Here is a 23,881-nt window from a genome sequence, read left to right as displayed (position 1 = left end):
ATTTGTATATTTTATATCTCATTATGCTATTTGTTTATAAATATAAATAAAGTCATCCATAAAAAATAAAATGGGGAAGTAGGTTTGGTTGCTAATCAAGTGACCTATAATTAAAAAAAAAAAAAGAAAAACAACTGTTCAGTAGTTATATGCTACTTACATATTAAAGTTTTCTGAAAGTTTTGCAGCATTTTATTTATTACTTAGTTGTTATTCTTTAAACTCCTGTTCCTTTTTTCATTTTGTGTTTCTTAGAAAATAGTTTAACCATTTCAGTATAGCAATCAATGCATGCAACATGCATAGATTTTGGAACAATGATTAAACATTTCAACGGCTAAAAATGATCTGCACCCACAGCCACCTGACCAGATGACAGCTGCGCCCAAGAGTCTGAAAGGGCCTCTTTTGGACAACATAAAAGCGGTCTTTTTGTGTTCTAGTACTTTAATTACAAAAATGCAAATTCAAATATAATATCGAATGAAACTCCTGATCATTCCGTAACAAACAAAACAAACAATAACAGACATTTCAAGACAGAAGGTTAGCTTTTCTGTCTGGCACATATCTCTAACCAAAGCATATAAACATAGCACATTTGACAGCAACAGTAAAAAAAAAATAATAATAAACATATAGTTTCTAAATGTGTTAATGCATCTTTGTGAACTGAGCCAGGAAAATAAATATCAGTTACGTACACTTTGTGCTTAATACAAAAACACAGTTTTGTTAAAAATATAATAGTGGCATAAAAGAGATCTTTTAAGAATGCAACTTTCCTTGCAGCATTACAGACAATTAAAGAGGTTTTTTAATTAGTGGAATGTAGATAAGGATGGTTTTCAGATGTAATGGGGCAAGATATCATTTTTTTGTTTTTGCAAGTATGTTTTTGCAAGTATTCATCCAGTTGCTGTTTAAATGTCTGTAGAGACTGATAAAACTACCTCTACAGGCAGAGAATTCCACATCCTTATTGCCTTACTGTAAAAAAAACCCCTTTCCTCTGCCTTAGGGTAAATCTCCTTTCTTCCAGTCTAAAGGCGTGACCACGTGTCCTATGCATAGTCTTGTTTATGAATAGAAGTCCTGTTTATGAATATCATTTTTGAAGCGATTAAAAAAAAAAGTTTCACTTTTAATTTATCATATAAATGTAGGATCCTAGCCTTTGAGTTTTTCATTCTGGGACATATTTGGTTTATTAATAGTAGAACAAAACCTTGGTTGGGGTTGCGGGGCATTTTAAAGCATTTGGCTTTAATAAATTAAAGTCGCTTTAATTATCAGTAAACTGCAAGGACATAAAGTATGTTGACTGCTTAAATCTCATCTCTAAGACTCTGGTGCTAAATTACGATAGGTTGCATTAAGTTCCCCCACCCCCGTTGGGTCCTTGCAAAGGATGCACCTTTGTATGAACCGTGGGTGCAGGGTTTACTTCATTTTTTGGTACACTGAACACTTTCTACATAGCTGTCAGCAGTACTAAGCTTGCAGGACAGTCCTGATGACACCGCATGAAGTAATGTCTACTTTGTGGATGGATCCATGTATGATATCATGTACCCTGGATTTTGCCATCATCAAGTGCCACAATGTTGATATAGTTCTTTTTGGTTCAAGGGATATGCCAGCCCATATATTTTAAGGCATATTGGAGTCCATACTGTACAGACACTAATGCATTCTGCCATATACAAATCAGCGCATACATTTCTGTTTTATAGGAGTTAGAATGACAATTCTGTTTTATTTTTCCTATACAGCGATATTTCACACATTAAATGTTTTAATATATTAGATATAAGCTTTTCTTATAGACATTGTCCAAAAAAGAATTGAATCTGAAACTCAGGATGGGTTCAAACAGGAGTTGATTTTACCTGACAGTGATCTGTGTTTCTAGGCACATCAATGAAATTTCAGCAAGTATTCCACTCTTTTCCTCCAAACGCCAGCTGAGAGATTTATTGACTTACTGAGCAACGAGATACAAAATAAAAAAAGTTATTATTTATTTATACTATAATTAATTTACTCGCAGCTTTGCACATATTCTCCATAGCATTTTCCTGTAATTCGGAAAAAAAAAATATTCGGTAAATGTTATTTTATCCTCAGTATGCTGTCTAATTCTGCAGCTTTAGGATTATTACCAGTGCCAACCAAATTATTTCTATTTGGATCATTACTCACTGCTGTGTTTGATGCTTTTCTGCTTTCTGACTTAATGATGCATTATGAAGGGCCATCCCCTGGAAACGTCTTCTGCAAAAAGGGTTGATTTGGTCCCATATAACGCATAGTTCCATATGTGAGCTCCATGAGACTTTCTGGAACTTGCATGATAAAGGTATTATCCATTGCAAATGGATCAAAAACAATTCATACAAATTTTTTTGTTTGTTTTTTACCCATTTCTTTCCGTACAACAAATTCCATTTCCTGCGCATTTGTTATGGATGAAAATCATGGGCCCATTTTGATTTTATGAACGAAATTCATTGTCAGACCCCACATTTACTCCCACTCTCCACACTCCATGTTATCGTTTTTCTCATGCTCTTTGAATGTCTCCCTACCATCTCTGCTGACCACTTCTGCAGCTCCACTATCATGTCTCGCATCTCCTTGCTCTGCATCTTCATGTTCTCTTTTCTCCTCTCTTGTTTCTTCAGCCGCATCTCCATGGACATAACCCCCCGGTAACCCCCCGGTGTCTCACACCTTCTTCTTGATCTTCTTGCTTTCCTCTCCTCATTCTCTCTATCCTTTCTTCTTCCACATCTGTGCGGACATAAGCTTCCGGAGAGCTTACGCCAAAATGGCGGAGCTTCAGATGATGTCCTCCCTCCAATCCAGGTACAGGACGTTACCAGAAGCTGGCGAAAGTTTTCCCAGGGTTATCATAGGGCAAAATGGCGGAGCTTCCTCTTCCCGACTTTCCAATCAGGGGAGAGGACATCACTGGATCACTCCTCCATTTTGGCGTAAATTCTCTGGGAGCTTATGTCCGCAGAGATGTGGAAGAAGAAAGGATAGAGAGAATAAGGAAGAGAGGAAAATAAGAAGATCAAGAAGAAGATGCGAGACACCAAAGCAGAGATATAAGACACCGAAGCAGAAGTGGTAGGCAGAGAAGGTAGGGAGATATTCAGAGAGAGCAAGAGAGTGTTAATTTAGTTAAATTTGCAATTCGTATGAATCCAAAGGCACGCGTCTAATAGGTTTGCATTTTGCACGGCCAACTCAGCCCTTCTTGCTGTTGAAGCTTACTGGCAATGACCCTTCATAATGCATAATAAGTCTGGAAGCTGAAACTGCAACTCCTACAAATTCCAGTTTTAATAATTAAAACACCATAACCCTACATACACACTCATGTGTTTAAAGGTGCTGTTCCACCAATTCTCCCTAACCAGTAGCGTACCTAGCGGGGGGTGGGGGGGGCGGTCCGCACCGGGTGCCGCTCATCAGGGGGGTGCCAACTTGCCGGCACCCGGCACCCCTCCAGAGACGGACAGCAATGTCCGCCGCTGGAGGAGCAGGCTCGCAAGGGAGCGGTATCGGAGGTCTTTAGCAGACCTCCGGCTCCCTTGAGTGATTTTAAGCCGGGTTCAACCCTTGAAACCACTCAAGGGAGCCGGAGGTCTGTTAAAGACCTCCGATATCGCTCCCTTGCGATCCGCGCGGCAACAGCTGCTGTGCGCCGGGATTTGTTGTCAGATCCCGGCGCACAACACTGAAGCCGCGCCCACTGCCGTCCGTGCCCTCTGACCCGGAAGAAGACAGAAGAACTGAAGAAGAGGAGGAAAAGAAGCTGTAAGGAGAAAAGAGGAAAGGTAGGAAAGCATTCAGTGAGTTAGAGTTGATTGGTGTATGTGTGGATTGGTATGTGTGGATTGGTATATGTGTGGATTGGTATATGTGTGGATTGGTATATATGTGGATTGGTATGTGTGGATTAGTATATGTGTGGATTGGTATATGTGTGGATTGGTATGTGTGGATTGGTATGTGTGTGGATTGGTATGTGTGGATTGGTATGTGTGTGGATTGGTATATGTGTGGATTGGTATGTGTGGATTGGTGTGTGTGTGGATTGGTATGTGTGTGGATTGGTATATGTGCGGATTGGTAAGTGTGTTGATTGGTATGTGTGGATTGGTGTGTGTGTGGATTTGTATGTGTGTGGATTGGTATATGTGCGGATTGGTAAGTGTGTTGATTGGTATGTGTGGATTGGTGTGTGTGTGGATTGGTATGTGTGTGGATTGGTATATGTGCGGATTGGTAAGTGTGTGAGAGTGATGTGTGTTATGCTGTACCATTTCCAATGTATTTTTCATTATATAATTATGCTCTAGTACATCATAACTCCCATCACTCTATACTGTTCCATACAGTGGCAGAGCTGGGAGACAGAGGCCTTGCACCCCCACCGCAGGACTCCTGAAAGGTAAGTGAACTTCAAAGTGGGAGAGGGTAGATAGTTAGGAGGGGGTAGATAGGGAGAAGGGAGTGAGACGGGGGGATAGGGGGTAGATAGGGAGAAGGGAGTGAGAAGGGGTAGGTAGGACAAAAGGGAGTGAGAAGAGGTAGATAGGGCAATCATACTCTTATCATGCCAAGTCTGCGAGTACATCCTGGAATCTGGGTATGCCTGGGCATGATAGAAATGTGATTGCTGTTAACAATCATATATATATATATATATATATATATATATATATATATATTAATATTGTTATTTAATTGTTTTGTCCTATTTTTGTGTGTTACTTACTTGAAATAAAAGTGTTAGATTTTTTTTTATGGTGTGGGGGGGCCCATATTCGGTTTCGGCCAGGTAAATGCTGCATTTTCGGTTTCAGTCCAGAATTCGTTTCGGTGCATCCCTAATGAAGTGGTAGGCCTACACCACATCAATGTTTGGCTTAGTATATAGTGATAGGAGTTATGCTGCACTATTGTCAATGTCTGGCTTAATGTATAGTGATAGGGATTACGCTGTACCACCGTCAATGTGTGCCTCAGTATATAGTGATAGGTGTTATGTTGTACCACCGTCATTGTCTGCCTCAGTATATAGTGGTAGGTGTTATGCTGTACAACCGTCAATGTCTGCCTCAGTATATAGTGATAGGTGTTATGCTATACCACCGTCAATTTCTGCCTCAGTATATAGTGATAAGTGTTATGCTGTACCACCGTCAATGTCTGCCTCAGTATATAATGATAACAGTAAGTGTTATGCTGTACCACCTTCAGTGTCTGCACCGGTATATAACGGTAGGAGCTATGCAGTTTTAAAGTATGTGTGGGGGGTGCCACATACAGGATCCGCCCCAGGTGCCAAATACTCTAGGTACGCCCCTGTCCCTAACTGAACACTTTTTTCACCAAATGTACCAGCCTTACTTGTTAGTAAAAGTTTTAAAATGGATGGTTTGCGATTCAACTACTGTCTCCTGCTACTATGTCTAAAAACAGTTTTACACTTGTGGAATCTGGACTATGCAAAAAAAAACTACAATGAGATCAATGGCAAACAACTTCTCTCTAAAGTGATTTAACGTGATATGTACTGGAGAAACCCAAATGATCCATTTTACACACACATTCTAGACAATAAAAAAAGAAAAAGTCTATAAACCTTTACACAGGTCTAAACAATACTGTAGAAAGGTAAAACAAATATTTAGCACGTGTGGAGAGGACTTTGTGTAATATGGACAACCCAACCCTTGTCAATTCCTTACATCTTTTACTCTAGTGATATAAATCATTCTGTTTTGTGTTTTGATTGCTTTCCATCAGAAATGTATCATTTCTCATGAAAGGTATTAAACAGACGTTATTAAGACTTCAAGCAACATATATGTTCTGGATCCCTTCTTTGCTTCTTCTATGGGGTCCCTAAGCACACCTTTTCTGTAAATGTATTGTGGACAGAAATGGATAGTGCACATTGAGCTCAATTCAACCCCAAAGATAAATGTATCCCAGGTAATTTAATAGCAACCTCTCCGTTAATTGTAATTGAAAAAATGAGATGTAAAGCTATTATCCATTATATCTCAGTTAATGAACTTGTGCTAATTTACCTTTGCTTTTCTTCTAATTTATTGCATTGCAGTCTATGTGAGGATTCCTATTCATTTGTTTGTGATAGATTCCGCTTCTATGTATGTAGAATGCATGGGCTGCTTTATTACTAGACAGCCTGGCTGGACTTACTTCCAGGTTGAATGGTGCCAGTCCTAGACTGTTTAATTTCCACTATTCTTTTCCATGTACATGCTAACATGTTACATGGCTTATGCCAGCTTCCTCTGCTAAAAACATGAGCTAAGATCTTAATGGCTTTTCAGATTGAGCTGTAAACACCGGCAATTTGCAAAGAAACTTCAGTCAAACTGTACTAGGTCACGCAATACATCAAATCCATCCTCATCTACCTATCAGTATAATAATACATTATCTAACGATTTTGCTGTTAGCAGATATTCTTCTGTCTTGGCTTCTGCATTGGTATGAAATGCCAACCCATGTGATCTCATATCCAAGAATGATCACATACACTATGGATTTTTTATTCTGTAGATTAACCGTAAACATAATTTATTGTCCTCTCAGAGCCAGAGGTATTTTAAGAGAGATATCGCACACATTTTATCTTGTCTGATGGAAACTCAGCGTCTGCATTTTGAACCACATTTCATCTTTCAGAGCAATGTTAATTATTTTAAATGTGAACCCTTAACTAAGTTTTAGATATTTCATAGAAATAGAAATTGACACATATTCAAAATATTCTGTTAACAACATGTTTGGGAATGGTGGATTTCTGATAGAACAGTTAATGTTAACATTACGTTTTATTGACTACCCATGGTTAATTAATGCTAAATATTGTATGTACAAGCATTGGCACTTATTATACCATTGCAAGATTCTCTCTGAAGACTGGCTTTAACCATGATGTGTGTATAGGTAAGATTAAACTGTTAACATAATGTGTAAGCATCTAAGATTTTGAAAAAGCTTGCTATCTAGCTGTTTTGCATCACAGGCCAAGTTATATTTATTGTCTCAACCAAAGACATGGACCTGAGTCTTCAAGGTAATAAGTGGCCAAGGGGTCTCATATGTCACTAGCTACTCTGAAGTTATCAAACTGTATTTGATATTAAACATTTTGGGGATTAAACAAACATGATCAATACACATTGTTTGTACAATCGCACAAAAATATGGGTCTTTGTGGTTGGAAGAAGTTTGTGCGTAATATGGTTAAGCTCCAGTTATCGTTGACGAAGAACAGGCTGGTGACTTCATAGAATGATGATCCTATACTATAGATAGAAAACAGAGTTTATCTGCTGTTAAATGTGTTGCTTTATCACTGGTACTGGTTCTGTGGTTCCAGAAGAGGATCATTTCAGATTCCAATAGTTACAAGAACGAAAAGAAAAGCTTTTTAGTTGAAATATAAATTTGAGGTCTTCCATACTCAACATTGAGTTCACCCCTCCAAATGGGGCTACAGAAAATATCACTAGGATTATGGGGGAAAAATGAGAATAAAAAAACTGCTAGGCTATCAGGTAAGTACTAAACTAATCCCCAGGAACCAAAAATGAATGTTCAACATTGCAATGCAAGTATTATTGACAGGGATTCCCTATATACAGGTTATGTTTGTATGTTATGTCGATAGTAGGTTATGTGTGATGAGGCAATCCAGCAAAGATCATCAAAAAAATGTAACAATGAATTAATAATTAAAACCCACAACCGATAAAGACACTAACATTCAGAAAGGCAATTGAACAGATTGATCGAGCTTCAGAAGGTAATAATGGGTTTTAGATCTGTAGGACACATTAATAGCTTTCAGGAATCTTTTTTATATAAATGGCCTCTTTTATTATATATTTCTAAGTTACTTATTTATTAAAGGGCAATTGTATAGACTATATGTCCATAAGTGTCAACCAGTATAATTGGGACACTTTACCTGGGATCAGTGGCAAAAAGTGGACGAAACATACTGATTATTTTTCTGTCAAAAAGGCAGCCAGATGCAATCAACATCTACCAGAGCAGGGCAAGTTATGGTTGTATGCACATAAAGTAGAGACGCACGCAAAGGAGCAGTCAGCTAAATTTGCTGAGCTTGCTCGTGAATCTTCCCCGTCTACTATTGGTGCACAAGGTCTTTAATGGTTGGTATGGATGTTGGTATAGTTTAGAGCAGGGGTTCTCAAACTGCGGCCCTCCAGCTGCTGCAGGACTACATCTCCCATAATGCTCCTTCAGCTAAGGGGCTGGCTGAGGAGTATGGGAGATGTAGTCCTGCAGCAGCTGGAGGGCCGCAGTTTGAGAACCCCTGGTTTAGAGCATTCTGTATGATCTTAAATTAATGTTTTTTCGACCTTAAAACCAAAAAAATAAAGCAACATAACTTTTATTAATAACCAGGTAAAAAATAAATGATACAATTCGTATTGATAGGAAACTTTTTCTAAAACGCTACTCTGGAAATTGTTGCAGAAATACCCTTGAACGTGCTTGTCCTGTTCGATTCGTATCAGCAAAGGAAGTCAACCTTAAAAAGCCTTACCGTTAATTAAGTAACATTAAAGACAGTGTTGGTGAACAGATTTTCTTCCATAAATGTTTAAAAATCTAACACTCTCTAATTATCTATGACATAGTCATCTATCCCCTTCACTCCGGCAGAGACAAAGCTTTAATTGTATTTCCGGACACATACATTTAGTAAATGCGATTTAATGGGTTTATCAGCAGCCCTTTTAAGTGAATACATATTGCTCAGGTTTCAGTGGTGTGGATAGAAGGGGTTCTTTGTCAAATGTCACATTTACATCATTGTTTTGCTCCCCGGGCTGAATGTTTTTACTTGGTTACTGTCTGACAAACTGATATAAGAGCAATTTAGGAAATGGGAACAATGGCAGGTTCCTCTTAAACACCCCGATTTATTTGGGATTAATCACAAAGTTGCTACACTGTAGCGAAAGAGATTTATTCTCTTTTTTTACATAAATATTTCGGTATCCAGCTTTTTTGTATCAGTATCATTCCTTTGATTTGTCTATATTAAGTTATTACCCTGCTATCCTACCTGTCCCCATGTGTCTGTGATTTTATTACGGAGTAATTAATCAATTGGTAAATAACTAACAAGCAGCCATCCTTTATATCTGAAGTGGGTTTGGAGGCACAGGCCACAGTGCCATTTTCCCAAGTGCCAATATTTAGGAGATTACCAAGGAGGGCAACAAAGAGGGTTCAAAGAAGGACAAGTCATAAACTGCTGCCATACTGGTTTATTGTGTTTGTTTTGCTACTAATTCACTCTCATCACCATCATTTTCCAAGTACCATGCCCACAGTATTTTTATTCCTGTTGGCAATTTCCTCTATTGTCCACCACACTATATCTGTATTGCGCTATCATTACTTTCTTCTCCCCTTCCCAGGTAGTTTTTACCTTACCGCACCCCCCCTCCGCTCTCTACAATTTTTCTACTTCCACAAGTCATATTCCCATCTTCTCTCACTTTCTTTTCTAATTTTAGCAACTGGGTATATCTCCCCAGTTCATGGTGCCCCCTTATTCCTCCCTCCCCTTTCCTCTGCCAATCAAGGTTCCACAAACATCAATAATCTCATCCATATAGCTTGCCACCCCTCTCTGGAATGCATGTTCTGTGTGTAAAAATCTAACAGCCATATACTGCTTCTTCATCTCTAGTTCCCTGTATCTTCTTGCTCTAACTGAAACCCAGCTGCTCTCTCCTATGGTGACCTCCACCACACTCACATTCCCAGACCTAGTCTCCCCAACTTGCACCTTTCAATCTATATAATAATCCTTTTTAATAAGAAATACAAAGTGAAATAGAGTGAATAACAAAAAAACTTTTTTTCCTCTCACTGAGCCTAGAAAGTTTTGTCCTCTGGAGGGACTACAAATTCCAGAGGGCATTTTATCTCTGGATAAGTAAAAATTAAATAATTCAATTTATTCCTGCCAGGAAACAGATGACTTAACACACACACCAGGATAGGCTCTGCCACACCGAAACACACACACATACACACCAGGACAGGCTCAGCCACTCCGACACCCAAACACACTCACACCAGGACAGGCTCAGCCACACTGACACCCACTGGACGGGCTAAGCTACAACAATAAAAAAAAAGTATTCTCCACACTGCTTTGTCGTTGACCCCCGCCCCTTTTGTGTTTTTGCCCATTTTGTTTCTCCCCAGCCAGCACTGTGTGTCTTATCTGGTCTCCCTCTTAACCGTCTCGTTCCTCTACAATCCACCACGAACACTGCTGTTCATGAACGCTCCTCTGTCCTCACCCATTGCTTTACTAACACCTCTCCTCTCCGTCAGGCCCTTCACTGGCTGCCTGTACACTTCAGGATTCATTTTAAAATCCTGACTTTTAAAGTTTTTCATAGTGGTTCCCCTAGTGGTTTCTATAAGAAATGGACATAACTGGAATAGAAAGCACAGAGGGACTGTTCCCAAGAAGGACAGATGGGAGGTATGCATATGACAACTGCACACTGATATAAAACTAGCAGAATTTCAAACATTTCAAATGGTTAAAGTTGGACAATTTTATTTTATGGTGAGTTTAGACAAGGAGTAAAGGATTTACCAAGGGTTTATGTGACTGGGACATGTTCCTTTAGAAGAAGAGATGAGGGAATTTTAAAGCATTTTACATCCGTAGCCCACATAGAATAACCAACTTGTGAATGTGGCAGGATCTTTGCAGGTTCGGAACTAATGTTCGCAGCTGATGTTCCCTCCCCGGAAGGAATAGTTGGTTGCAATGGGTTCGCGATTGTCGCGGCTGTGCGGTAACGGGCTTTAGGTTTTTCTTAGATAATAGGGTTTGGTTGAGGGTTTTCGTTGATATGAGGGTCCTAAGTTACCACCGGCTGGAGAAGGGCTAAAGGAGTGTGTGCTGCACACCGAGCATTAGGATGGCCCTAGAGGATTCCCTTGAGGAGTTCCGCCGATACTGGAGAGCAGAGATCAGCGGGGCACCGGCGGGAGCAGAGCGTCCGGTTAGCCGAAAACGGGCACGACCAGGGGAATGTTCGGATCCCGAGAAGCAAAGCGAGGAGGAAGAGGTGCCCTGGAAACACCTTCCCGGCTCTCCTCCCCGAGAGAGCCGGGGGGAGCTCAGTCGATGTCTGGCGCTTGCAGAAGGTCTTCTGGAAGGGAAACCCAGATCGCCACCGGGGGCCCGGGAGAAAACAGCAATCCGCCCCCCTAAATCCACCAGCTTACTACAGCAACTCATCGACGATTTGGTAAATAGTAGTATGAATGATGTGTAGAGTAACTGGGGGACTGCAACTCCCAGCATGCAGAGCTTATTCATACATTGGTCAACCTGCAGGAAACTGGATTCTTGGGGATTTAATATGATAGCTCTCAAGTGTGGTGGGTTTTGCTGTTGGGAAACACAACTCCCAGTAACGCCGTAAAAATAATGCCTTTTTCTAGCTGAGCATCATAGGAGTTGTGGTTATAACATACATGTGTGTAATAGAAGCAGTAGGTGTGCTACTACAATCAAACATTAAGCATTTTGGGCTATTTTCAGTGTAGCGTAAATTATGTAATGGCCGAATTACCCTAAAATCGGAAAAATGTGACTTTTACCAACTTTTGCAGGTAGAATGTGTGTTTTAGGTTACATATATACATCTCCACCTGGCACTGGGATTTATTCACTAAACCGGTTGTTCCCGGATCTCGTGGTTTAAAGGACAGACTAATCCCCAACATTTTACTACATGCAGGTAAAAGTGAGAAAATGACGCATGCAGCTCGTCTAAATCCTCCCCTAAGAAACTTTTGCGGCTAAAGTTTTGGCACATGCTTATTCGCCGAAGTCACTGGAGCAGCAGCCAATCGTATATATATATGAGCGCAAAATGTTTGTGTTCAGGTAGCATGCACGTGATTGGCTGCTGCTACCCCCTTTGCTTTGGAAGGGAGCTCTACTAGGCAGGTGCAGGAAGCATACTGTGGTATGCTCCTTATTTTCAGTGAAAGCAGGTGGGAGGAGTTAGAGATTAAAGAGAGCCTGTACCTGTTTACCCTGACTCTAGTATGCATTTAACTTGAAAAATAAAGCCCTTTTACAAATCCCATTACAAAAAAAAAATCTTTACATCAAGGCAGCAGCCTACATTCTACGTAATACCACTAGCAACATCAGTTTGCCCGTGTATTTTACCCCTCTCCAAACATACAGCAGATACACTTAAATAGTAAGCTAGATTGTTATCCCCCTCCCAGTTATCTCATTGAATATAGAAACATAGAATGTGTCTGCAGATTAGAACCATTCGGCCCATCCAGTCTGCCCAATTTCTGAATACTTTCCATATCTTATATCTAGGATAGCGTTAAGCTTATCCCGTACGTGCTGAAACTCCTTGACTATACTAACCTCTACCACCTTTACTGGAATTCTATGCAATCCACTAGCCTCTGAGCAAAGTCATATTTCCTAATATTACTTTTAAACCTCTGCCCCTCTAATTTATGTATTTTTTTGTAGTAATTCTTTAAAATATACTCTCCTGCTTTATTGTGTTGATTTCTTTTACGTATTTAAATGTTCCTCATATCATATCCCACCCCCGTCGCATCTTTTAAAGTATCTATATTTACTGGAGATACAGTCTCCACTACTGTGTACAACATGACGATGTATGTAACATATATGCAATATGATGCACAATTCAGCTATTGAGGGTTATTATTTAGTCTCAGCTCCCTAGTTGTGAGGAGGAAGGGGCTGTTATTGCCCCAAAATGGCAGCTCAAACGGGCATCTGTATAAAATAAGCTGTGTTAGTAAATAGACTATGTATAAAAAGTTACCCATTATGACGGCATATTAAACTGACATATGAAAATCCATTTAACTGCACGTTACCCCAGTCAAACCGATGATAAGGGCTGTGTCTCGTTTTCCTATTCTTCTGCTTTGGTTGATGGGTATGAGCGGATAAGCACATATCGTATGTGAGTTAAACTGTCATGTACTGCTGCTACGTGCTTGGGCAACATGCTGCCGCCTTCAGTACAAGTAGAGGAGATCTGAAATCTCATTTTCTAGCTCCCATTAAAAAGGAGCGGGTGGTATAATGTGATGGAGCGCACGCAAATGAGACCGCAATGTGCACTAACATAATGTGCGTTATTGATGGATTTAGTTCTGATAAGCCTGTTGTGGATTGGACTGCTCTATATTCCTTCCACCAGGAATGACCTCAAGCCCGCCGTGTGTGTCGTAATCCTTCAGCATACCCAGTACTGCAATGCAGTGCAAGATCTGAGCCTTCACCTTCTACCCCTGTTTTAAAGTAATAACCGGGCAGTGGGGGGAAAAGGGGACATTTTGGGCGATTCCGTGCATTTCGGACCACACGAAATCTTCACACACATTAAAGTGCATATGATGACGGGAGAATCCGTTTAAACCAGATCCACATCTGTTCTTATATGGTGAATAACAAAGCCTGGACTTTTGGTGTGCCTTAGGGCTGGGTTGAGAACCATTGAACTAGATATTTCCGAAACTATTTTACTTATTTACTATCCAAAAAAATACAAGCTATATAATATTTACTAATACCAGGAACCGTGAAGGCTGTAGTTCCCATTTAGGTTCTGTTTGCCTTTTATAGTAGGGATGAATAGTCTGTACCAAAAGTAGTCTGTGTAGATCGGTGCCCACTACTCCGTCTTTAGTAATATCGTTTCGTTGCCAGTGCCATGTGCGGATCAACAAAAAAAAAAAAAAGAGTTTAAAATGTGACTTTCCATAGAGCCACGTCATTAACTCCAATCTCAAATTAATATTTTAATTTTTGACTGCGTGCTCTTAATTGGCCTGGCAGTGCTAGAGAGTCATTTAGCCAAACTCGGAAGCTAAGTGTGGAGAAGCTTTCTAATCGCCAAGTCAACAGGCTTTGATTACATAAATTAAGCTGTTAATTTGAGCCTGGTCCCATTTGCTTTCTTAAATGGATAACAAACGTCTGTCCATGCTTGCTGAGCTTAAACAGCAGGACCCCCCAAAAAGGTAGCGGATAAACTACACCTTCATGTTATACTGATTTATCGGTCTGTGGCTTGTCTTCCTATTGTTTCAAATCGAATGCAGTCTGTAGCGGCACACGACCAAGCCATTGCCCTTGTAGTAGCCCCCGGGAAGGCTGGCCAGCCTGTTTTTATGTTTAAGAGATTTGCGAGGTTTATCAGTGTTTGGGTAATGCAGCATATAGCCCCCTACCAGCTCATATTGAGGAACAATGTGTGCATTATCATTTACACTTTCAATTGCAGGGCTATGGTTTCAAGCCCTATTCTTCATGTGCAACTCCCGACTGTCACTGCTTGAGCACAGATGGATCGGCTAGTGAACTTCATCATTGCAAATGACCCACCTAGAATCAGCCAAACACATCTTTACATTATTAATGGGGAACAGTCTGCTGTTTACGTATAGTGTGCAGTGTCTTACATTTCTTAGTTTCTGATTGACATATTGATCCAGTGTTACAGCTGAAAATATTATGAAATGCCTAGCAGATAAGTTATGTACCTATCAGCCTTTTTATGTAAAAATTTTAATTAGCTGCTTTGCATCCTTCTTTACACGCACACACGCACTTTTATAGGCATAGAGGGTTCGAAACGGGCTCAAATAGTCTAAAAACCATGTTTTTAGTATATTGTCATTACTCACTGTGGAAAACACGATATCTTTGTCTTTTCTTCCAGAATGAAATAAATGAGATTCCGTTCTTCGACATCCAACTGCCGTATGAGATTGCCTTGCAAATATTTCAGTACCTAGGCAGAACCGAGCTGGGAAGATGTGCGCAGGTATGGGTGGTGTGCGTGCCTTTCCACATATTTATTGGAGTAAAACCTGCCTTAACAATCATTGCAGCCGGTATGTTTCTTAAAAGATGAATTCACATACTCATTTCCACTATAAAATACATGTGAACCTTTTTTGTTTTAAACAGGGAAAAACCATATAGTTTGTATTGTGTGCGGAGGAAAACCCTGTATACAGTATAATATATATATATATATATATAACTATTGAACTATATTACATCCTAATATTCCGCAACGTTGTTTAACCTACGGGGAGCTATATATATATATTATTATTATTTATTGTTTTATATAGCACCATCATATTCCGTAGCGCTGTACAATGGGTAGACAGGACGTAACAAGTACTATATAACATTAGAATTTGACTTGACAGGTGAGGAGGGCCCTGCTCAAAAGAGCTTACAGTCTAGAGGGATTTAGGGTGTATTACACAATAGGTAAAAGTGCCGTTGTTAGGGATAGACCAGCCACTAGTAAAAGTATTGCAGGAGAGGGACTAGGAAAGGTGAGCTAAATGAATACGGAAGGGCGTTAATGAGCTATGTTGTAAGCGTCCTTAAAGAAGTGGGTCTTGAGGGATTTTTTTGAAGGACCAAAGGCAGGGGGAGAGACTGATAGACCGGGGGAGGGGATTCCAAAGGATAGGGGCAGCCCTGTAGAAATCTTGTAAGCGTGCATGAGAGCTAGAAATCAGAGGAGAGGATAGAAGGAGATCATTGGATGAGCGGAGAGACCGGTTAGGAGTGTATTTAGAGATGAGTGAGGAGATGTAGGGAGGGGAACCGCTGTGAAGGGCTTTGAAAGTAAGAGTGAGGATTTTGAAAGAATCCTGAAGCGCACAGGCAGCCAGTGAAGAGACTGACAGAGGGGAGAAACATTCGTAAAGCGATGGGAGAGCAAGATAAGTCTGACAGCAGCATTCATGGTGGATTGTAGAGGGGTTAAGAGGGAGACCAGCTAAGACAGAGTTACAGTAATCAAGGCGGGAGATAATAAGAGCATAGACGAGAGCCTTAGTGGCATGCTGTGTTAGGAAGGGACGGATGCGGGCAATGTTTTTGAGATGGAGACGGCTGTTTTTAGAGACAGACAATGTGGGGGGGTGAACGAAAGGGTGACACCAAGACAGCGGGCATGAGGAGAGATGATATAAAAGATGCAGATAGTGGTGAAACAACGTGATAGTTATACAGATCTTAAAGGTTTACATCTGAACATCACGCAAAAAGGCGTGAAAAAGATGCCAACCGCCCAATATGAAGTGATATCCGAGGAATGATTACCATGGTAATATGTGCGGCATCAGACTTGAATACGATTTAAAGTTACAATCTGCTAATAAATATGATATAAAGTTAAAATGTCCCCCGGGATGAAAATGAAAGCAAAAATATAAAAAAAAGAAACTCCCCTCAACTAATCATTGCAGTGCCTTGCATAAAAATTGCACAAGACAACCTAGTTAAACTAACTATATATATATATATATATATATATATATATATATATATATATATATATATATATATAAATAAATTCCCCTCCTTTATAAGTTCCACTTGACGTTGCTTCAGCTGTTTTTAACTATTACTATATACTGGTATATTGTATTTTCCCAGCGTTATAGAGAAGCCACTGTTTTTTTTTTTTTTATAACCATGCTGCCGGTGCCTGATTGATGTTATGCTGAACTTGCATTTGGAATATACGATATATATAATCACAGGTGTAATAACGCCATGGCAGACGTGTTTTTATGTATTTCTTTTTGTATAAAAGCCCAGTAGAGATTTATATATAGGGCGTTCTGCATTTTATGGCGTGATTTTTCATATATTATTTTTTTTTTTTTAATGATTTTTATAAGCTTGCGAGTCCAAGCATTACCTAATGTATCAGTTTGGTCTGTCCATTCTAGTTTTGTTATACCCTTTGGACGTGTCTTTTGCAAGAAGCAAATTGTTGGCAATATAGAAAATAACAACATGGAAAATCTAACAACCAATTCTATAGATTGCCGCCACAACAAGTATCTGTTTTTAATTTTTTGGGGTTTTTGTTTTCAAAATACATCACTTTCATTCTGTGTCCACACTGTTCGCTCCAGTAGCCATGGTATAATTGAAGCGAGTGTCTCTTTAACATTAAACCTTTAGTATCAGTTGTTATGAGTTCTAATAGGTCTTTTTATTTCTTAAGACATTTCCCACCTTCCTCCCACTAAATGATTTTTGGCAGTAAAGCCTGTCTTTATTTTTTATGTTGCTTCTCTTTTTATTACATTTGCTGATTTGATCCATACACATTTGCTAATTATTTCCAGCATGGCTGATGTTGCTACAGGGGCAATCTTTGTAATTGAACGCGCTGTCATAAGATCAACGTTGTTGACTCGTATGTAAACCTGCTATCGCATGGAGCTGTTTTATGTAACCAATCAGCGGAGCTTAATTTTGATTTATAAATCGGCAATAGCCCCCCACTTAAGGAGATTACAATGCAGAGTAATCTGAGTACACCAATAAGTAATTTGTCACTTCTCAATAGAAGAGGTGAATACGTATGCTTATCCGTTTGCATAGGTAATAAAATGTCAATAAATCTCCTTGTCCTTCTATTAAATCAGATTGAGGAGAAATAATAAACATAATAGTTCTTTTTATGCCATAACATAATAATGAAAGACATGTACAAACACATTGTGTTCGCGTTCTATTTTTTTCTCTCCAACATTCACTAGTAGCAGAAAGCTCTTCTGTTCAGTTGAATGCCCCGCTGCTTTTCAAGTGTTTACAGCAAGAAATTTCAGACGAAGGGGGCCTTGGGAGTTTAGAATGACTGGGCCAGTATTAAGGAGTTGGCATGGTTGTCTATACTAGTGGCCTTGGAGGGGACCTGCCTGCTTAGTTAGGGCCTTCGCCAAATGTTACTCTTGATAAACAGTAAAAACCGAGAGATGGCAAGGATTCTTTTCAGGCGTAATCACACTTCGGTCGCAACTTGCATCCTTTTTTCCATTCTCGCTTCCTTTCTTCTTTCTCCCCGGTGGTTATCTGTGGCTTTGATTCACTGCAGGCATCTGTAGCATCTATGCTTGTAGTAAGCAGCTTCTAGCGTTTCTATGAAGGGTTAAGGTGAAGAAACAGGTATGACAGTTTCCTCAAGGCAAAACAAGCCTACTGAGATGGGAGCCTCCTGAGTTGCTGTAATATAATGACAGTGTTCCTCTACCATCTGTCCATACAGGATGTTTGGAATAATTGTTTTTCTTCTAATTTAACTTTGTGGCATTTCTTTGCCTTCTCTACGTTCTCTCTCTCACCCCCTGTCCTCATGCGCAGATCTGTTATCTGTAGATGCCTCTTTTGCTATATTTATAACAATATAAATAATTTTCATTTTTGTAGCTCATTACTCTTGAGGATTAATGGTTATGTGAATAGTGAAAGTACATCTTTCACAATTTTTGTGGCTTTTTTTATTTATTTATTAAAAGTATTAGTTTTCTTACTGGAGTTCCATAAAACAGGTACATTCAGCATCATTGGTAAATGCCTTAAAGCGTACATAAGAAAAATACTGCTACAGATCATTTTTTATATTTTTTTCCGTGCTTGTCATGCATATGCTAGACTATACTGGTCTAGGCTAGGAACGGTAGCCTCTATGCAGCAAAATGAGGATCAGGCTCTACTGTGCACCACTGTAATTGGACCAGTTGAGGAGGTTTCATCTCCCTTGTCATCGGCCTCCATAGTACCCTACCTAGCCCCTAATGCCCTTCTAAGGCGAAGTACTGCGATATGTTGGGTCATGTTGGGTCGCTTTGGATTCTGATCTGGGTCAGGCCTAGACCAATGCCCAAGGTCCTTTTTGTAAAGTTGAAGAAGTGATATGTGATATCTTGACAGCTTATTCTGACTTCACATCTTGTCTTAAAACCTGGTAACCCTCTAAAGACCCAGATAATCTCTTACATGCTAGAGTTCTGCTAAAGACCCAACAGTTGCTAAATGGTCCACCAGATTCCTAATTCTAGTGCTAGTCTACAAATCTTGGCTATGCTACTTAAACTTTAAGATGCTTACCGAGGTTACATGTATTATACTCTAGTAAAAATAACATGAACTCTATATGTTTTCTTTAAAATTGAGTTCTGAATTACACTTACATATTAAATGTGGTTATAAAAGATGTTTTACGGTACCTTACCTGTTACATAAAGTATACGCCAGGCTTTTACATTTATCAAATACATACTGTTACTGAATCTTTTCTATTCCTTGAAACCTCACGTGAACCTGAAGACTTCTGAGAAAGCTGATGAAGTTGACCGCATGCCAGCAGCTATCCTTACGCTATACGTACTAAATCTCAGTGGTGCCGTGGACTAAAATGGAGAGGTTTTTATTAGAGGCTTCATACAGCTGAGACTTGCTCTGTAAGGTTGTTATTGGGTTGCCGGCTGCCAATTCTCATGCATTAAGTTATAACCAAGACACGTCAGGGTTTTTTGCTGGTTGACTGTTATACTCAGGCTTTTTTTTCCCCCCGGCTTCTCGGAAGGATTAGATAATGGTTACCAAGTGCGTTTTCCCTGGTGGCTTATTTCTTTGATTAAAAATCCATAAAAGATATGAGCCACTTCTTCTTTTTTTTTTTTTTTTTTTTATTTCTATCTTTTTTATGAGAGCAATATTTAATTTTGTCAACAAAAAAGCCAGACATGCAATTAAGCAACTTATTTTATTGTACGCAACAGCCAGTCTTAGAGCTCTGAACACGTTGCAAGTAAATCTACTAGCATAATAGATCTTTATGGTTTTTGCTTTAAATTTACAAATTTTGTTTTCTCCATTCATCATCTCTATTTTTTCTGAAGCTTGTTGCTTCTGGCTCTGAGCTGTTCCTTTGTCTTTATATTGCATTTTATATAAAACACATTACAATCGCTTCCTATTTCTCGGTCACTTAAAAAAAAAAAAATATACAAATGTATGTAGCTAAAAATCTGTCAAACATATTCAGCATTATATAGTAAAATTAATAAAAAAAAAAAAAAGGGAGAAAAATTGTGGTTAATGTCATTCTCCAAAGTATTAAACCCCTAAATGTTTTAATCTCTTTTTCATGGAAATAAGAGCCAAAAGTCCTGTCACTTAAATTAATCAGCGCGGCCATGGATGTAAGTTTACCCATTTGCATTCGCTTTTTCACGGCTTTGTTTGGATCTTCAGGTCAGCAAGCTATGGAAGGTTCTTGCAGAAGACGAGATGCTGTGGTACCGACTGTGCCAAATGGAGGGCTACCTCACGGATATCGGAGTCGCAGACTGCACATCTTGGAAGGAAGCACTGAGAGTGAGCCGTACCAAAGAGAGCCTACTGAGAACGAACTGGAAGGTACAGCTCCGCTTACTGTGTCTAGGCTAGAATTATGGAGCAGCTGTGCATGCACAAAACAAATCTCTCTCTCTCATACCTAGCCAAATGCCATCCGTGTTGAAATCACTAAATGAAATATAGCGTTTTTTACCCCTGTTGTGCTACTTGTTATGTTTCACTGGGTTCTGTGTAAGGTTGTTGTTTTGCAACACTTTCCGACGAGGCTGATCTCTTGAAAAAATTACCACGGCTTTATTATTTTAGTATTATTGTTTTGTGAATGTATGACTTTATATCTAAATATACAGCCTTAAAAGAGCAGTTACTTAAAAAAATGGAGAATGAACTATAAATCTTGTTCTTGTTGTGTGTGCATGTAACGTTTTACATTAAACATTGACCCCATTATACATGATAAAAGGTCATCTGTAAATATTAACTTCATTCTGAAAAGACATACTAGACATGACCGCAATTTTATTTTGACTTAGTTATAAAAAAAAAAAAATAACTGGTAGTTTGGGATGCGTTTAGTTGATGCCTCATTCATTCATTCATTCCATTGGCTCATTCCAGAAAAAAACCCAGAGGTTGTCGTAGTGTTCTTTAGGTGGTGTTTAATGGTTGTAACATGTATGCTTCTCCTCTTGTTAACTTTAGAATGGAGGAGTATTTTTGGGGGGTAGATGTGATGTTTAGAGTTAATATCTAAGTAGCTTGTAGTATCCCAGGCCAAGGCATACAGGCAGAAAGCACTGGAATCTCATAACACTATTAAATACTACACATCCCCTTTACATTATATGTATAAAAAATGAATCTCGCAAAACAATGCATTTTGAAACCATTTATTTAGGTGTCAGGTGTTAGACTTTAACATCATATTTTGAGCAAAAGCTCTCTAAGCCATCTCTCAACGAAACACCCCAAAAGCCTGTAAATACAGGTTAAGTTAACCAAAAAGTTATATAAATCATAGGGCTGATGATTCACACAATTATCTTAGGACTTAGATTAAAAGTGCTCATTATTACATTGTGGTACTAATCTCAAGGTACCATGAATTGAATGCATCTACATATTTTACACACTGTGTCGTCTAAACTTAGAAACCTTTTATTATTTGCCGAAGGCATTTAAAGCAATAAAAAACACGAGATGATCCATGGTGATAAGGTCAGGTTAGAAGCACATCCAAACTTTTTAAAATGATCTAACAAATGCAGTCTCACTAACATATTTCGCACCCACAGGGACAGCCAGAAATTGGCAGAAGCCAACACATGTTCTGCATAATGTGATTTTTCTCCTGAAGAAGTATTAAGCAGTGCCGCATTGAGCGTTGCCAATTTCAAGCCACTCCTCAGAGAGATGTGATGTATTAGTGAGGATTTATTAATATTCCATTAACATTTTATGAGTTTCTTTTGTGTTATTTTAGATTTTATTCCAGAAGCTGGCTCTAAGGAACATTAGAATTCTGATTTGGGCCTAAGGTTAAGACTTATTTTGAAGAAGATTCCAAACTACTGATACCTTAGTGTCATATTCGCATATGTTACAACAGCAGGTTGCACAGCTTTCTTATTTGTACTTTGTCTGAAAGTTCTTCACTGATTAAGGGAAATTCAGACAAATAAGCTCTTAAGAACCAGTTGGCCCTTATTTGTTGATAGCAACTTGGACCTTAAAGTCATGAAATGTCTTCCTTTTTCTTGCACACTCTTAGTAGTAACTGATATACAGGTCCCATGCTGTAGGCACAAATTATAAGATCATAGACTGTCATAGGTTCTTAAGGGATACATTTTTAGGAATGGTACTCTCAGTGGTGTAGATGAAGGGTGATCTGTGCTTCTAGATAGAATACCAAGAAGTGTGCAAGTCGTCTTCTGGCACTGGACACATGAGGTGAAAGACGTCATTTGTGGCGATTGAGGTTTTGCTTGGACGAACCTTATCACCATGCTGTACTAGGGAAACATCTAACAATTTCTGTAGTGCGGTCAAAGTGACCTTTTTTGGAAGTTGTTTCAGTTCTTCAGTTTTCCATAGCTTAGCAAATGTAAAATATCCTTATTGTAAAGACACACATGTTTAACAAAATGAATGTGCTTCATTGCGTTGTTATTCTTCACCTACACTAGTTTAAAAGCTTTCACTCTGGGGAGTGTGAGTATGTACCGTAAATGCGTCTCCAATTTGAATTTTCTCTCTTATGCCCAATATAAGTAAAAATAAAAACAGTCCTAAGTAAAAAAAAAAAAAAATATATATATATTTTATGACAGATTATTGTTATTTTTTTACATAGTGCCATCAAATTAGACAGGACATAACGTGTAGTATATAAAATAACAATTTGACTTACAGAAACAACGGGTGAGGCTCAAATTATTTTATAATCTAGAATCTGCTCTGATAATTTTAATATAAAAAAAATAAAACTATACAAAAAAACACAGTTCGTTGTCGTTTTGGCATACAAAAAAGTAGGCCACTCATTCTAGCACTCTATGTAAACGTATAAAGCACTAACACGTTTGAACAATATGCGGATCATGAGTTTGAAACTCAAGACACTCTGAAATAATAGAATAGGAGGGCCCGGCTCATAAACACTTATAGTCTAGAGGATACAGTTTCATTTCTGAGTAGTTTGCTCATTATAGTTCTGCTTTGTTGTGCCGGGGGCAATTTGCATGTAAAACATCAGTGGTGCTTCTTGCCTGTGTCCTTATCACCTTTTAATCCGATTAATGTCAAATGCTGCATATTTCTGCTTCCCGAAAGCACCGTGTCTGTTCATATGGTGGATAAATTGTCCCTTAGGAACTTGTTAGTAAATGTGATGTTGAAAAATATTCCATCATCCAGTCACCTTCAGAATCTTAAAAAAATAAATATATATATCTATTTATGTAAAAAAAAAAAAATTTTCTGTTCGCGAAGGGACTTTTCTTGTCTTTGTCATTAAAGTGTTTTAATGATTTGAAGAAGGATTTTGAATGAATAAATGATCTAAAAACTTCTGCAGGGATTAATAGTAATCATATTAATTTATTGTGAAACAGTGGGATTGTGAATGCTCTTTACGGTTATCTTTGCAAGAATTTCTTACTAATAATGTTCATCATCTTTTTATCCTACGCACTAGAGGGATTCACTCACTAAACACGCACAATGGTTAAACTGACATATACATAGCCATACATATAGCCATAGGAGGTGCCTTACAAACTACTGGTAGGTCACACTATCTCGCCGCAAAGACAGTCGTACTCCGGTTTATCCGGATGCTTTTAAATCTTGAATGCAATAGCATACAATATATTAATCTCCTCGAAAGTTGCCTTACACCAATGCTTGGCAAATCTCAGGTAGCCACTGCTCCTAGTTTCTTAACTCTGACCCCTAACTTATGGTGGCATTGTATATTGATCTCTATGGGTGTACCTCTTTCCGCTGTAAAAAAAAAAATATATG

At 38.8% G+C, this 23,881-nt stretch overlaps 1 protein-coding gene across 1 annotated transcript in view; it reads left to right on the top strand.

The window, feature by feature from the left end:
- The first annotated feature begins 11,054 nt into the window (after window positions 1-11,054).
- The window catches only part of LOC149289053 (F-box/WD repeat-containing protein 8-like), a 46,969-nt gene continuing 34,142 nt past the window's right edge, over window positions 11,055-23,881 (top strand). Inside the window, exons 1-3 of the mRNA XM_089491097.1 lie at window positions 11,055-11,387; window positions 14,883-14,987; window positions 20,249-20,413. Coding sequence (XP_089347223.1) covers window positions 11,055-11,387; window positions 14,883-14,987; window positions 20,249-20,413 — 603 coding nt within the window. The remainder of the gene's footprint in view (window positions 11,388-14,882; window positions 14,988-20,248; window positions 20,414-23,881) is intronic.

Source organism: Sceloporus occidentalis, unplaced genomic scaffold (genome assembly GCF_023333645.1).
Source record: "Sceloporus occidentalis isolate IW3139 unplaced genomic scaffold, rSceOcc1.0.p SCAF_48, whole genome shotgun sequence".
Taxonomy (NCBI): domain Eukaryota; kingdom Metazoa; phylum Chordata; class Lepidosauria; order Squamata; family Phrynosomatidae; genus Sceloporus; species Sceloporus occidentalis.
Note: the sequence above shows the minus strand (reverse complement) of the source record. Positions and strands in the feature narration are given on the sequence as shown.